Below are 15,952 nucleotides of genomic sequence, written 5' to 3'. Positions count from 1 at the left end.
AGATCGGACTTTTGCGAATACGGCGATACCAAATATGTATTTTTATTTTATTTAGACTTTTTAATTATAGATATGGCAAAAGGGAGGTGATTTAAACTTATTACTTTTTTTTTTAACAATTAAAAAAACTTTCTTGCTCTTTTTTTCACTTTACTTTTAAGTCCCCCTGGGGGACTACAATATGCGATACTTTGATCACCCGTGCAGTATGACATAATGTTATAGCATTACATCATACTGCATCCTGACAGGCAGCCTATCAAGCCACCCCACGGGGATGGCTTGAAAGGCAGTCTCTCAAGGCAGCCCTGGGGCCTTTCAGAAGGCTCCCGGCATCCATGACACCTGCACGGCTCCTCCGATCTAACCGGGGCTTTAAATGCCGCTGTCAGAACTGACAGCGGCATTTAAAGGGTTAATAGCCGTAATCGGACGAACGGCCGATCGCGGCTACTGCTCCGGGTGTAAAGCTGTAGTAAACAGCTGACGCCCGCGCTGTATGCAGAGAGGTCGCTCTGCGACCTCTCTTCATACATACCCCGACGTTCCCGGACATAAATGCACGGGAAGGGGTTAAATCTTCCTTCCCTGTTATAACTCTTCTAGCGGTAATCTATTTAATCCCTCCTCCTTGTAATAACTCTACTAGTAGAGACCCCTTTAATCTCGTTTTCCTGTAATAACTCTTCTAGGGACATGCCTTTAGGTCTCGTGTCCACGGCATGCGCAGATTTTTTTATGTGGATTTCCGCAGCGGATGCATTGCGTTTCATCATTAAATAGATTATTTTTTTATTGCTTGTGGGAGTTTGCAGATTGCGTTTTTTTTCCGCTCAAATCATGGCAGATGCACTGCTCAACCCCGCCTCCCTTTAACCTTCAAATCCACAGTGAATCCGCAAATGTATTTGCGGATGCATTGTGGATCGTAAGTTCCCATAGAGATGAATGGGGCACATCTGCACGTGACCAGCGGTAAAATGGAGCATGCTGCGATTTATTATCTGCACGTACCACCCGCAAATCTAAAAAAAATCCCATCCGCAGGTGTTATATTCACTGCAGACGCCCGATTCATCTCTATGGGTATATTGTACTGCGGATTACCCACACAGATGGCACAATCCAATTTTGCCTGTGGACATGAGGCCTTAATCCCTATGATAATTCCTAGCAGCGACACCTACCTTGCTGTGTGATAATAAACATCACATAACACAACAAAATCCACAGCCGGTAATTATAAAACATTTAATAAGGTTAAATAGATAAATAATGCAACAAAAACTAAAGGAAAGCAACCGGCGGCAACCGCCAGGAACAGACCCCAATACTAAAGAGGGTGAAAAGTCTCCGCTGACCAGACACCTGTGCTACCCCGCATCCGCTCCCAGGATATGACAGACTAATGACACGTTCAGAAGCCGGTGACCTAATTACTAACCAGTAATGATGGGAGTAATTAGCACATTTCTGCTACAGGATATAAACAGACAGTGACACTACAGTAAGGCGCAGTGTGACAGTGAATGAAGGGTTAATCTGTCCTGGGATCTGTAGCCCCAAAATGTAAACAGCAGTGAAATGAGGAATGACCGACCTACAGGACCCCAATCCAGGAGGGCTATGAGCAACGTCTGGGATGTAACCCATGAGACCATGTACTGAAAAAACTGAAGACGCAGAGACTACAACAACCATCATCTCAGGAAATCTGGCGTCAGCGCTCACAGGTAAACCAACCAAAAGTCAAGTGGCTTAGAACATGGAGGTCTGCAGCTCCCGCTTGAACATCCCCTCAAAGTTCAGGTCTGTCCCCATCAACTCTTCCTCCAGGTCATCTAGTGCCCACTGGTGGTCAGTGAGCTCCAGGGCTTCCCACTCCGTCTGATGAGAGATAGACAAAGAGGAAGACTAGTAACTGATAGCCTCACACAACGGGGAAGGGCATAACGGCAGGCAGTGTGTTCAACCAGACTGAGGTACCTGTACCTTCCCACTGTTAGAACTGTGAACACATGAACACAAGAGATTGTACCTCTCACCTTAAACGCCTTGTTGGTGTCAGCAGGCATAGCCATCGCCGCGCCGGTCATCTGCTCCTGCATGACGCGCGACTGGTCCGCAGCTGGGGCATAAAACACAGGTTACGACACCTGAGTTCAGGTAAATGAAGGGGCAGGCAGGCATGGGGTCAACAACTTTGACGCTCCCCCTTAATACACTATATGTGCAAGGGCCCAAGGGTCCACTCTGAACATACACCCCAATTTGATCTGCACCCCACTCTAGGTAACACACATGCGTACAGCGTAACATAAGCCATCTACTAATAAACAGTGAGGGACAGGGCCGAAAGTGACACTAGAGAGCGTTTCTTACCATTGTCCTGCCCCAGGATCAAAGAGTAGATGCTCCTCAAGCCAAACACATTGAGAAAGTACCACGAGGCAGAGCTGACCCTGCAGGGGGACAGGAGGGATAAGCAGAGGAAACCCAAAATCTGGGACACGGACACGGACACACACACACACGGACACGGACACACACACACGGACACGGACACACACACACGGACACGGACACACACACACGGACACGGACACACACACACGGACAAGGACACACACACACGGACAAGGACACACACACACAGACAAGGACACACACACACCAGGCGTCCTGGGGGTTACCAGTGCAGGGAACACAGAGGGGGAGGGCTATAAAGAACACTTTTATAACATGCATGATACATACAGGGTAGTGGGGTTATACAGAGTATAGACTAAAGGACCCTAAATAAAACTTTCCCCTCTATAGTTACCCTATAAAATTATAGACACCTCTACTGGAAAGGGGATAGAATATTGATGTAGGTGGTATATCAAAATACTAATGACCACTTGTCTGTCCGTGAGTTACATGCTCCGCCCCTGATCACATGATGGTGACATCATCACAGGTCCTGTAGGCAAAGAGCTGCCATCCGGCTAAGTGTTTGTAAGTATTCCATAGCAACTGAGGCTGCAGGTGGTTTGTAGGGAATGTAGTCCACCCGCAATCTGCACAGGGACCTGTGATGATGTAACTGTCATCTGATCAGAGGTGGGGCATGTAACTCAATCGAGATGAAATAGTCGTGATGACACCACGTGATCAGGGGTGGGGCACGACAGTGATGTCATCACAGGTGCCTCATCCCAAGTGCTGTGCCGCTTGTGATCCCTGTTGTATGGAATGAAGAATGTATGTAGCAGAGCTATATGTGAAATACATGTAGCAGAGCTATGTGTGTGACGTGCATTGTGCCTCCATAAACACTGGTAGTATAATTTCCTAATAATTACTAGTAGAGTATATATAGTTCACATAGAATATTGATTTTACACAAAGTATGGGGGAAAGTGCTGGGAAGGGGTTCATCTCCGGGAAAGCTGGTGCTGCTGGGGTTTATCTCTAGTACAGGTGGGGGGTGGGGGGGTATATCCAGAAGAGAGTTGGATATACTACAGTAGTATCACTGTATCTCCAACAAAAATTTACAGATCTCTTACCAGGAGGCGTCCAGTGAGAGCAGCTCAATCCCCTGCTGCAACATGGGCTTGAAGCGCAGGGTCAGGGGGAAGGGAACCTTAGCTAGAACACACAGAGAACACGCCAATCACATGATGCTATTATGAAGCAATCATCTAATCATACTCAAATAGGAAAAAAAAGGCAGGAGGATCCATCATGCAATGTGGTATAAAACTTCAACTGCTTTATTTCAATCCTTAAAATCAGGGCTTAGAAGCAAGATAGACGGGGATGTAATAAGGCAATTACCACACAGGACTGGCAGATTCAGGGATTCAGTCTGAGCCCCAACTTCTGCTGGTCCTACGAGTTCATTGCCTTATTACATCACCGTCTACGTCTTGCTTCGCACCCTGATTTTATGGATTTAAGTGAAGAATCTGAAATGTTATGCCACATTACATGCTGGATCCTCTTCTTTTTTGCCCACTTTCAGACAAGCACATTGTAACCCGTCCGTTATACAGACCCGTAATATGGACATGTTACAGATGGCATTAGTATTTGTCCAATAAAAAAAATAGCAAAACGGAGGTAAAAATCCAAACAGGTCATGCGTTTAAAAGACCCGAAACACAATGGATGTGAAAATACAGCCATGTGACTACCTCTATAAATTTACATTAGATGTGTAATACAGTCTGCAAATCACAGATATGGAGCTCATATACGCCTGTCTGAAAGCAGCCTGGGAGTTTGCTTGGAGATTTTAGGATCCTGGGAATGCCTCAGGTGAGCGAGTCATCCTCCTGTTTGCTGTATGATCATCTAATCATAGATGACAATGAGGGATCTGTGCCGCTCATCATCTTCATCAGCAATTGAGCCATGATCTTCCGCTATATAGATAAATACAGGTACACGCAGACGCCGGCTGGGTACAAGGTCTGATTCCGCCACGGGCTCCCGCATGCGGAATCCAACCCGTTCGTGTGCAGGCGGCCTTATGCTCATCACCCACCCTAAACCCCCAATCATCACTCACTTGTTACAAACCCAGAGAAGGTCATATTGATCCAGCCCCCGATGAGGATCATGGGAAGCACGTTGGTCACATTCCCCTTCATCATGTCTGTAAGCATGGTCGGATCTGAGGGAACCGAGAAGAGTCATCAAACCCTGAAAAAACTACACAAGCAAGGAAAGGGGGTTGTTACCCCATGTATGTGCTATACTCAATGTTGCCCAATAGTATATATACAAACCATGGCGAGTAGGGCGCTCCTATATACAGAGTGCTACCCTACATACAAAACTATAAAGATGGAGTTCTTCGATTTTTCCTCATTCTGTTCCAGCCTTTTCCTCCCAGAGGGAATGCAGAGTTTGTGCAGGAGTGGCATTAATGTGATGCTACACGTTTCACGTCACATACAACAAGCAGGGACATGCGCACCTGTCATGGGGGAGGGGGGAACAACTTTCCTCTTCGTCTTTTTAAAGAATCCGTCTTCTGAGTTGTTGAAGTAGAACTTTCTCATTAGAAAAGACTGAAAAGATGAAAGACAGCGTTAGGGGCGTGGGCTGACCACGACAGCGATGCATATCACACAGGTAAACTATGTGAACTGTGTGCTGAAGACAACCTCATATGACTTCCATCAGGGGGGGAGGTAGGAGGGGGTGCACATGGGGTCACTTACCTGTTTGGAAATGTACTTGCCGTTTTCTCTGAGAATTCTGCTTCGTATCAGCACCTGGCTGCAAGAGGAGACAACACATAATGTAACCCGGGGCATAACGATTCTTTAAAGGGGCGCTCTTACCGCAGACATGCCCGTAAATATCCTCTGAAAAATCTATATTCTCAAAACATTTGTCAAAAAGACAACAATGACAGACGAGATGAATGCAATAACAGTTATATCCTCTTATAGAATACAGTACATGCTATAACAATGTCATCCCACCCTACTGTATGATGGAAGGTAATATATGCTCTAACAAGGATATCCCACCCTATGATGTTCTGAAATCCCACCCTATGACAGAACAATGATATCCTGCAATATTATAGAAGGCAGAGCATGCTATAATGATATCCCACTATGATAGATGATAGAGCATGCTATAACTATGATAACCCACCCAACATGATAGAAGGCAGAGTATGATATGATAATAATATCCCACTCTACGATAGAAGGCAGAGTGTGCTATAACAATGATATCCCGACATATGCTAGAAGGTAGAGCATGCTATAAGAATGATATCCCGCCATATGCTAGAAGGTAAAACATGCTATAGCAACGATATCCTCGCCTTATGAAAGACGATGGGGTATGCTATGATATACCGCGCTTTGATAAAAGGTAGTGTATGTTATAACAACGATTCTTTGTGGGACATCAGTCTTTACATGGTCGGCAATGGCAGACCTAACCTGTCGGACACCTGCTCCTGCGTCAGCTTCTTGTCACTCTGTAGCAGGATGGACACATAATGGCGGATCATTCCGACAAAGAAAGTGATGAAGACGATGGGCAGGACGACCCACAGGCGGATGTTGGAGTCCAGTAACAGCTCTGGCTCTGCCATGATCACACGCTGGTCTAGATACTCCTCTGTAAATAAATCACAATTATTACATTATTGAACCCTGTGATGTATATTCTCTAACCACGCAGCTCCTCCCCCTCATTACATACTGATCTGGGTTAATGTAATAATAACGATGAGGATGAGGGATGATGATATTATATTACCTCACTGCCCCTCCTCCTCTGATTATATACAGACCAGGGTGTGATGAAATATCCATCATTATTATTATGACATAACCCTACAGCCCCACCATCACCACCACCATTTTATACTTCGTGTGATGTAATAATAATGATGATAAAGGATATTATACTACCTCACAGCACCCTCTTCCCAAATATATACAGATCTGTGTGTGATGTAATAATTATGGGAGATATTATAATACCTCATAGCCCCACCCCACCCCTCCTTCCGATTATATACAGATCTGGGTATGATGTAATAACTATGATGGGGAAGCTGTGAGGTAATATAATATTCATCATCATTATTACATCACCCCTAGATCTGTATATAATATAGGGGTGCTGTGAGGTAATAGAATATTCATTATACACAGATCCAAGTGTACTGTAATAATAATGATGGACATATCTCCCAGCCCCTTCTCCTCTTATTACATGCAGTTCTGGAAGTGATACAACAATGTAATTACCTCACAGCTTCCTGCATTATACTGTATTCAGATCTAGGTGTGATGTGATAATGATCACAGATATTATAAACATATCCGGGTGTGATGTTATAATATCCATCATCGTTACCTCACACTTCCCCATTATATGCAGATCTCGGAGTGATGTAATAATGATGATGGGGGAGCTATCAGGTAATATAATATCCATTATCATTGTTACATCACACCCATATCTGTATAAAATGGTGAGGGGGGAGTTGTGAGGTAATATAATATCCATCATCAAAATACTATCGACCACCTGTCCATCCGTGAGTTATATACTCCGCCCCTGATCACATGACGGTGACGTCATCACAGGTACTTCATCCCCGAGGAAGTTACATGCTCCGCCCCTGATCACATGATGGTGACGCTATCACAGGTCCTGTAAGCAGACGGCTGCTGTCCGGCTAGGTGGTCATTAGTATTCCATAGCAACTGAGGCCGCAGAGAGTTTGTAAGGGATGTAGTCCGCCTGTAATCTGCACAGGGATGAAGGACCTGTGATGACGTCATTGTCATGTGATCAGGGGCAGGGCATGATGGTGACATCACAGATCTTTCATCCCGAGTGCTGTGCTGCTTATGATCCCTGTTGTATGGGATGAAGAATATTATATTCATCATAGTTATTACATCACAACCAGATAACACAGGGTGAGGCAAAAGTCTGGACACACCCTTTTAACTGGTGTTATTATGAGAAAATTGATTTCCAATATGGCTTGACAAAGGCTGTCAGGAGTACAGCCGAAACGTTGCTGTTGTTTTATGCGAACCAAAATAAAGGTGAAGTTTTAAAGCTTATCATCTGATCTATCGACTTGAAAAAAAAACCCCGATGCTGCTGACACACTGACTGGTGATTTGGATACCATTTGGACGAAGGGTCTGCGTCCAATTTCAGCGCTGCATCAACAAATCTCTATTTTGGCTCTAGTGAGTATATCTCCTATTTTTTCTGGTGTGCTGCAACTAACTGTGAATCTTTTGTGCTGAAGAATGGAAAGTGATATTTCTTGACAGCATTGTAGCATTCGCCGTTTCAGGTGAACCACATTACGCTTCTTTAAATGGCTTTAAAGATAAAAGTCCAAAGGCATTAAAGGGGTTGTCTCGCGCCGAAACGTTTTTTTTTTTTTGCATAGGCCCCCCCGTTCGGCGCAGGACAAACCCAAGGGATGTGTTAAAATAAAAATAAAAATATGACTTACCCGAATCCCCACTCTGCGACTTCTTCCTTCTTCCTACTTCTTCCTTCTCCAAGATGGCCACCGGGATCTTCACCCACGATGCACCGCGGGTCTTCTCCCATGGTGCACCGTGGGCTCTGTGCGGTCCATTGCCGATTCCAGCCTCCTGATTGGCTGGAATCGGCACACGTGACGGGGCGGAGCTACGCGATGATGCGTAGAAGGGGGCGAAGCCAGGACGCCGCTCGTGCCCGAACGACCAGAAGAGAGAAGACCCTTCTGCGCAAGCGCGTCTAAAAAAGCAAGAAGACCCCGAAATTAGACGGAGCCATGGAGACGGGGACGCCAGCAACGGAGCAGGTAAGTGAATAACTTCTGTATGGCTCATATTTAATGCACGATGTATATTACAAAGTGCATTAATATGGCCATACAGAAGTGTATGAGCCCACTTGCTTTCGCGAGACAACTCCTTTAAATCCGGTGACCTTGGCAGCCATTCTTCAGGACCTCTATGCCCAATCCAGTGCCTAGGAGATTATACATCCAGCAATCTGCGTACAGCCATAGAAAAGTGCGGCGGTGCGCCAACCTGTTGAAAGTAATGAGGGAACTTGCTGTTCTCAGAGCACAGATGGGAATATGGTATCCTGCAACATATGGCGGTACTTTACACCGCTAAGTGATCCGTCAATGTAAAAAGCCTCGAATATCAGACAGTTTACCAAATTTATCCTCATATCCCTCCTAAACATGTAAAAAAAGGGCAAAGCTGACACTTCCAGTGTGTTTCTGAGTAAATTCCAGCCAAGACTGACATGTCACATGACCCGCTTTCCATTTAAAAAACCTGAGTTGAATTCAATATGGCAGAGTTCAAAATGGATACCAAAAACCTCTCCTCCACTAAAAAAAATAAATAAAAATATGCCGTTCCCCTCCAAATTAATACTTTCAAACATTGAAAATCAACTTTCTCATTATTACACCACTTAAACGGGTGTGTCCAGACTTTTGCCTCACCCAGTATAATGGAAAGGGGTTGCTGTAAAGTAATATAATAATGATCATGGATATTATATTGCACTCAGATCTCTATGTAATATTGGGGGAGGGGGGAGATATAATATCCAGTAGGGACCTTTCACGCAGGCTGAATTGTTCTGCAGGACGCCACATGCCTAACGTGCGGATGTTATGGGGAGTGGATAACGGATTAATCCTGCAACTCTGCAGTTAGACAAGTGGATTTCTGTGACAGCAAATTCCACTGCACCCGGTGGAATGATCTGCGTCCGTGCAAAAGGCCCCTTATACAGATCCAGGGTGTGATGGTATAATAATGATGATGAATATTACATCAAAGTCCCCCCAAGTATACAGAGATCCACGTGTGACATAATAGTGATGATGGATATTAGATTACTTCATAGTCCCCCCTCTCAGAATAACCCATCTGGGAGTGATATAACCGAGAAATCTATCAGTATTATTACATCCTATTCCCCCCCATTATATACAGATCAAGGGTGTGATGTAATAATTATAATGATGGATATTTATACAGAGATCCAGGTGTGACATAATAGTGATAATGGATATTATATTATATCACAGTCCCCCTCCCCTTATATACAAGTCTGAGTATAATGAAATAATAATGTCGATGGATATTATAATACCCTCAACAGCCCTGCCCCCACCCCCAGTATAAACCCATCTGGGAGTGATATAACAAAATATCTATTATCATCATTACATCACATTACCCCCAATCACTTGCAGATCTGGGTATGATGTAATAATGATGATGGGTATATTACATCACAGCTGTTTCCCCCAGAATACAGAGATCCAGGTTTGACATAACAGTGATGATAGATATTATATTACATCACAGCCCCCTCCTGTTATATACAGATCTGAGTATCGTATAATGATAGTGATGACGGATATTATATTACATCACAGCCCCCTCTTGTCATATACAGATCTGAGTATCATGTAGTAATAGTGATGATGGATATTATATAACATCACAGCCCCCTCTTGTCATATACAGATCTGAGTATCATGTAATAATAGTGATGATGGATATTATATTACATCACAGCCCCCTCTTGTCATATACAGATCTGAGTATCATGTAATAATAGTGATGATGGATATTATATTACATCACAGCCCCCTCTTGTCATATACAGATCTGAGTATCATGTAATAATAGTGATGATGGATATTATATTACATCACAGCCCCCTCTTGTCATATACAGATCTGAGTATCATGTAATAATAGTGATGATGGATATTATATTACATCACAGCCCCCTCTTGTCATATACAGATCTGAGTATCATGTAATAATAGTGATGATGGATATTATATTACATCACAGCCCCCTCTTGTCATATACAGATCTGAGTATCATGTAATAATAGTGATGATGGATATTATATTACATCACAGCCCCCTCTTGTCATATACAGATCTGAGTATCATGTAATAATAGTGATGATGGATATTATATTACATCACAGCCCCCTCTTGTCATATACAGATTTGAGTATCCTGTTATAATAGTGATGATGGATATTACATCACATCACAGCCCCCTCTTGTCATATACAGATCTGAGTATCATGTAATAATAATGATGATGGATATTATATTACATCACAGCTCCTCTTGTGATATACAGATCTGAGTATCATGTAATAATAGTGATGATAGAGATATTATACTATCTCACAGCTCCATTAGTATAAACCCATCTGGGAGTGATAGAACAGAATATGCATCATTATTAGAACACACTTCCCCGTTATATACAGATCCGGGTATGATGTAATAATGATGACGGTCATTCTCACTCGCAGCCCCTCCTCCTCCCATTCTATACAGTCCCGGACTGTGAATACTTGTGTAGATCCCGGTGTGACGTAATAATGATATTATATTACCGCACAGCCCCCGGGATGTCCAGTTCTTGTCTCGCTTTAACCGCACACCGGGCCGCCCTGAAAGAAATCAACGCCACCACCCAGCGCTCTCCGGATTATAAGCCTGTAACCTGATTGGCTGTGCTGCAGTACTACCCGGCCGCTGATTGGTTTGTCCACTTGTCTATCATTCACTGGTTTAGAATGAGTATTATCATGACCGTTACGTATGACCAATCACACTGCCAGAAAAGCGAAAGAGGGCGGGTCCCAGCGGAGAGAGCTCTGCCGCCTCTCTATCCGTAGCCATGGTGATACGGAAACAGACCCGGCGCGCGGCCGCCATGTTTCGAAACATAAACATATGGTCTATAAAGCGCCTGACAGCCGTCCTAGAGATGGTGGCTCAGGGAATCCGTTCATTTCTCGTTGGGCCTTCATGTTATGCACGCATAAAAATAATTGTTCACTCATTTGCACTTCGTTGCGTGTAAACAGCGATTGTTTAGTCGACTAAACGAGCGAGCGACTGAAATGTAAAATACTTTATCAGCCTGTATAAACTGCGACTACTCCGTGTAAAAGGAACCTAAGGCAGTTTACACAGGTAGATGCAGCGGCAGACCAAGTCTGCGTGACAGAGCCGATTATCATTCCAAATCTCTGGATCGTGCGATTTTGTACGACAATCCTTCAGTGTAAACAAGGCCGATGATTAAACGAGAATTTGTTCACTTCTCGTTTGTTGTTCATTTAATGTAAACATAAAAATAATCGTCCGCACGTTGTTGCGTGTGAACAACGGTCGCGCTGTCATTCAGATTGGTACAATGAATGTGAACGCAATTGTAAACGATTTATCTGCCCGCGTTAACAGACTCTATCATCATTCGCTCCTGAAAACGATTTATTGCTCCGTGTAAAGCGAGTCTAAGGGTTAACACCAGCTTTACACTGCGCAATTATTGTGCAACCCACGCCATCCTGGAGCTGGCTGTGCCTTCCACTGCAACAGCGGGAATCAGTGAGACCACCTATCACTGATGATAACCCCTTACATGCCGCAATCAATGTTGATCGTGGCATATAAAGGACTCACAGAGGGGGTGGGTGGGGGCGCTTTCTCTGCCGACTGCGATTAAGTTGCCATAGTAAATCGGATACCAGGTAACATGAAAAAAGAAAATTGTAAAAAAAAAAAAAAAACTTTGCAAACTTTTCCCTTTTTGTTTGTCAAAATATAAAAACACATTTGGTATCGTTGATCCATAACGACCCGTACAATAAACTGAACACACTATTCATCCTGTATGGCAAAAACTGTAAAAAAAAACAAAAAACTAAAAAACCAAAATGCCTATCTTTCGCCTCTTAAAAAAATAGAGAGAAGGAAGCAAGAAGTACAGGGCAGAGTTAGAAGGGGATAGAGAGTCTAGAGGGGTATGGAGTGGGGAGGACAGAGAAGTCTAGAGTGGAGTGGGAGAACAGAGGTGTCTAGAGGGGCGTGGAGGGCAGAGAGGAGTCTAGATGGGTCCAAATAAAGGACAGGAATCTAGAGTCGAGTGGGAAGAGAACAGGAGTCTGGAGAGGGAACAGAGGTGTCTAGAGGGGGAGTAGAGAAGCATGGAGAAAGCTTAGTAGTCTAAAATGGTGCAGTGCGGAGGACAGAGGAGTTTAGAGTTACAAGTGCATAGGGAGACAGAGACAATACAGATAAGTACAGGGCAGATTGTTAAGGGGATAGAGGAGTCTTGAGGGGTATAGAGTGGGGAGTGGAGTGGGAGGACAGAGGAGTCTATAGGGGCATGCAGAAGAGACATGGATGCAGAATAGTACAAGGCAGAGTGGGAAGGGGACAGAGGAGTCTAGAGGGGTACAGAGGAATCTGGACGGTCATGGAGAAGGGACAGGAGTCTAGATAGATACAAAGCAGAGGGGTGCAGAGAATTGATAAGAATCAAGAGCAGAAAGGGACAGGAGTCTAGAGGGGCATGGAGAGGAGCAGAGGAGTCTAGAGGGGTGCAGAAAGGGGAGGACAGAGGAATCTAGACGGGTACAGAGAAGGGGCAGAGTAATCTAGAGGGGCGTGAAGCAGAGGGGGAGAGTCTAGAGGTGCACAGAGCAGGAATGACAGTGGAATATAGACAGGTGTGGAGAAGAGACAGAGGAGTTGGATGCAGATTTTCCACAGTGGAAAATCCGCACCAATTCCGCTAGGTGTGAACGTACCCTTACATTATTTATAACATCAATTAATTTAATCATCAATACCATGTATATAAATTAAAATTGTAAATTAGATATAAATGAAAATTAAAAACAATATGTCAGAATTTAAAAAAATTAATGTTAAATTATTACATTTCCTAAATTCCTCAGAAATGTGAAAAATATCTCAAATGTGCCTGCAAAATAAAGTAAACAAGTGGAAATATATAATATGAATATATCTGATAGAAAATTAGTACAATATGTACTGCAGTTGAAAAAACTATTTTTAAAAATGTTCTTCAATTTTTAAAAAAATGAAATAATTGTAAATTGTATCATTCTACTTTTACCACTTAAATAAACTACAATATGTGATTTAAAAAAGCTATGTTAGTATTAGGGTGCATTCAGACGACCGTATATCGGCTGGGTTTTCACGCCCAGCCGATATATGGCGTCTCTCTCTGCAGGGGGAGGAGGCTGAAAGAGCTGGGAGCAGTCTCTGCCTCCTCTCCGCCCCTCTGCACTATTTGCAATGAGAGGAGGCGGAACGGGGGCAGGGCTAAGTTCTGGGAATTAGCCCCACCCCGTCCCACCTCTCCTCATTGAGAGTGTGAGAGAAAATTGGAGTACCCAGAGGAAACTCACACAAACACAGGGAAAACATACAAACTCCATGCAGATATTGTCCTTGGTGAGGTTTGAATCCAGGACCACCATGCTGTTATTAACCCTTTCCAATCCACTATCTGATGTCTGAAGACATTATGATTTAAGGCTGTACAGCTCCGATGTTGGAAGACATCCGTCGGGGTTCTCCTACTGTATATTGCCAGCTTCTCTGCTGTTGGAGGCTATTTAATGTGTCACCTTATGCAGTACTGGCTTTAGCGAGCAGATATTGCCATTGTATAACAGCATAAAAAGAGTAAGCCCCCAGGATACAAATTGGATTGGAAAGAGTTAAGGCATAAACAGGCTCGGTCTTGAAGTGGTTAAATTAACCATGGGTAAGGGCGCCCACCCACTGGCGTTTTTTTTTCCCTGCGAAATTCGCAGCATTTTTTTTCTGCAGGGGTCTATGGGACTTGTAATGTTAAAATCGCGATCGCGCAAAATCGCAATTTACCGCGATCGCGATTTTAACATTACAAGTCCCATAGACCCCTGCAGAAAAAAAATGCTGCGAATTTCGCAGGGGAAAAAAAACGTCAGTGGGTGGGCGCCCTTAGTGTGGATGTTGCAAAAGAAAACCAGTACAATTACCCCCATTGCATGTACGAGGACAAGGGCCCATAACTGCAGAGCTCTGCCCCGAGAACATTGATGCTGCAATATCTGATGAAGCCACTGGGGGCAGAACTTAAAGGTTAAAGGGGTTGTCTCATGAAATCAAGTGGGGTTATATACTTCTGTATGGCCATATTAATGCACTTTGTAATATACATTGTGCATTAATTATGAGCCATACAGAAGTTATTCACTTACCTGTTCCGTTGCTAGCGTCCCCGTCGCCATGGATCCGTCTAAAATCGCCGTCTTCTGGCGATTTTAGACGCGCTTGCGCTGTGCGGTCTTCTGTGCGGTGAATGGGGCCGCTCGTGCCGGAAAGCTGGTCCTTGTAGCTCCGCCCCGTCATGTGTGCCGATTCCAGCCAATCAGGAGGCTGGAATCGGCAATGGACCGCACAGAGCCCACGGTGCACCATGGGAGAAGACCCGCGGTGCATCGTGGGTGAAGATCCCGGCGGCCATCTTAGTAAGGTAAGGAAGAAGTCGCCGCAGCGCGGGGATTCGGGTAAGTACTAAACGTTTTTTTTTTTTTAACACATGCATTGGGTTTGTCTCGCGCCAAACGGGGGGCCTATTGAAAAAAAAAAAAAACGTTTCGGCGTGAGACAACCCCTTTAAGGTCTATTTCCCCATTATGTCATAGATACAGATTTGTAGAGTAAAGGCTAAAGTTAAAAGGTCATGTAGTGAGATGATCCGATCACATCAATGATCAAGAACTTGTGAGCCACGTCTTAACTGACTGATATGTCTTCTGCAGGTAATGCGATGGGCTCGTACCAGCTCTGGTTTCCATGGATGGAGTTAGATGAGGACTTACAGTGGTTAAGAGGCACTACCGCCAGACCTCGCGGGAGACATCCCCTCCCAGCACAAGGTGCATGTGTGTACATCCACAAGTTCCGGCCCAGCTGGAGATGTGCAGCGGATTCCAAAAACGAATATAAGGGGATCATAGCACCTCAGCCGGTGCGTCTCCTGGGCCTTGATCAGGTCTTCGGCAGGTTCATCACCGTGCAGCCTCCCATGGGGAGCAGCTCTCTCCATATATCTGACCATTCAGCCTTCTCAAGAGTCATCAGCCAGGTGCAGCCGCCGTCAGGGTCCAAGGGGACGGATGTGATGAGGGCCGCGCACATGTGAAAGCAGGTGTTACGTGCCATCCTCTTGCTCTATACAATCTACAAGAGATGCATTTTTCCATCTTATCACTCCAAGGCGTAACTCACTGCGATTAAAAGACCATACTCTTGTGTCCTCACATTTGACCCTTAGAAAGGAGTCCTTGTCTATTAGATCTTCTCCACAGTATAGCATATACAGATGTAAATAGTGTGTGTTCCGAACAGTCACTATAAACCATCTGCTCTTACAGTTACCAGGAATTCTGCTGTGTCTCCATCTCCTGCCTTTTAGTTTGTTGTTGAGGCAGTTGCTATGTATCTGTTCCATAGCTGATTCATTAGAGTGGGTCAGTTGACCATACTGCTGCAACTCAGCCTCATTTGGAAA

General features: G+C 44.3%; 2 protein-coding genes across 2 annotated transcripts; one reads left to right on the top strand and one right to left on the bottom strand.

The window, feature by feature from the left end:
• Positions 1–1,237: 1,237 nt before the first annotated feature.
• On the bottom strand, positions 1,238–11,078 carry EMC3 (ER membrane protein complex subunit 3). The gene is made up of 9 exons (XM_066596823.1): positions 10,959–11,078; positions 5,961–6,141; positions 5,220–5,277; positions 4,973–5,066; positions 4,562–4,666; positions 3,555–3,636; positions 2,383–2,462; positions 2,046–2,128; positions 1,238–1,887 (listed from the first exon to the last, which is right to left on the bottom strand). The coding sequence occupies exons 2-9, from the start codon at positions 6,113–6,115 to the stop codon at positions 1,759–1,761; spliced, it is 786 nt and encodes a 261-aa protein (XP_066452920.1). The 5' UTR covers positions 6,116–6,141; positions 10,959–11,078; the 3' UTR covers positions 1,238–1,758.
• A 4,130-nt stretch (positions 11,079–15,208) lies between these two features.
• On the top strand, positions 15,209–15,583 carry FANCD2OS (FANCD2 opposite strand). The gene has a single exon (XM_066594936.1). The coding sequence runs from the start codon at positions 15,209–15,211 to the stop codon at positions 15,581–15,583; it is 375 nt and encodes a 124-aa protein (XP_066451033.1).
• The last annotated feature ends 369 nt before the right edge of the window (positions 15,584–15,952 follow it).

Source organism: Eleutherodactylus coqui, chromosome 3, assembly GCF_035609145.1.
Source record: "Eleutherodactylus coqui strain aEleCoq1 chromosome 3, aEleCoq1.hap1, whole genome shotgun sequence".
NCBI lineage: Eukaryota > Metazoa > Chordata > Amphibia > Anura > Eleutherodactylidae > Eleutherodactylus > Eleutherodactylus coqui.
Note: the sequence above shows the minus strand (reverse complement) of the source record. Positions and strands in the feature narration are given on the sequence as shown.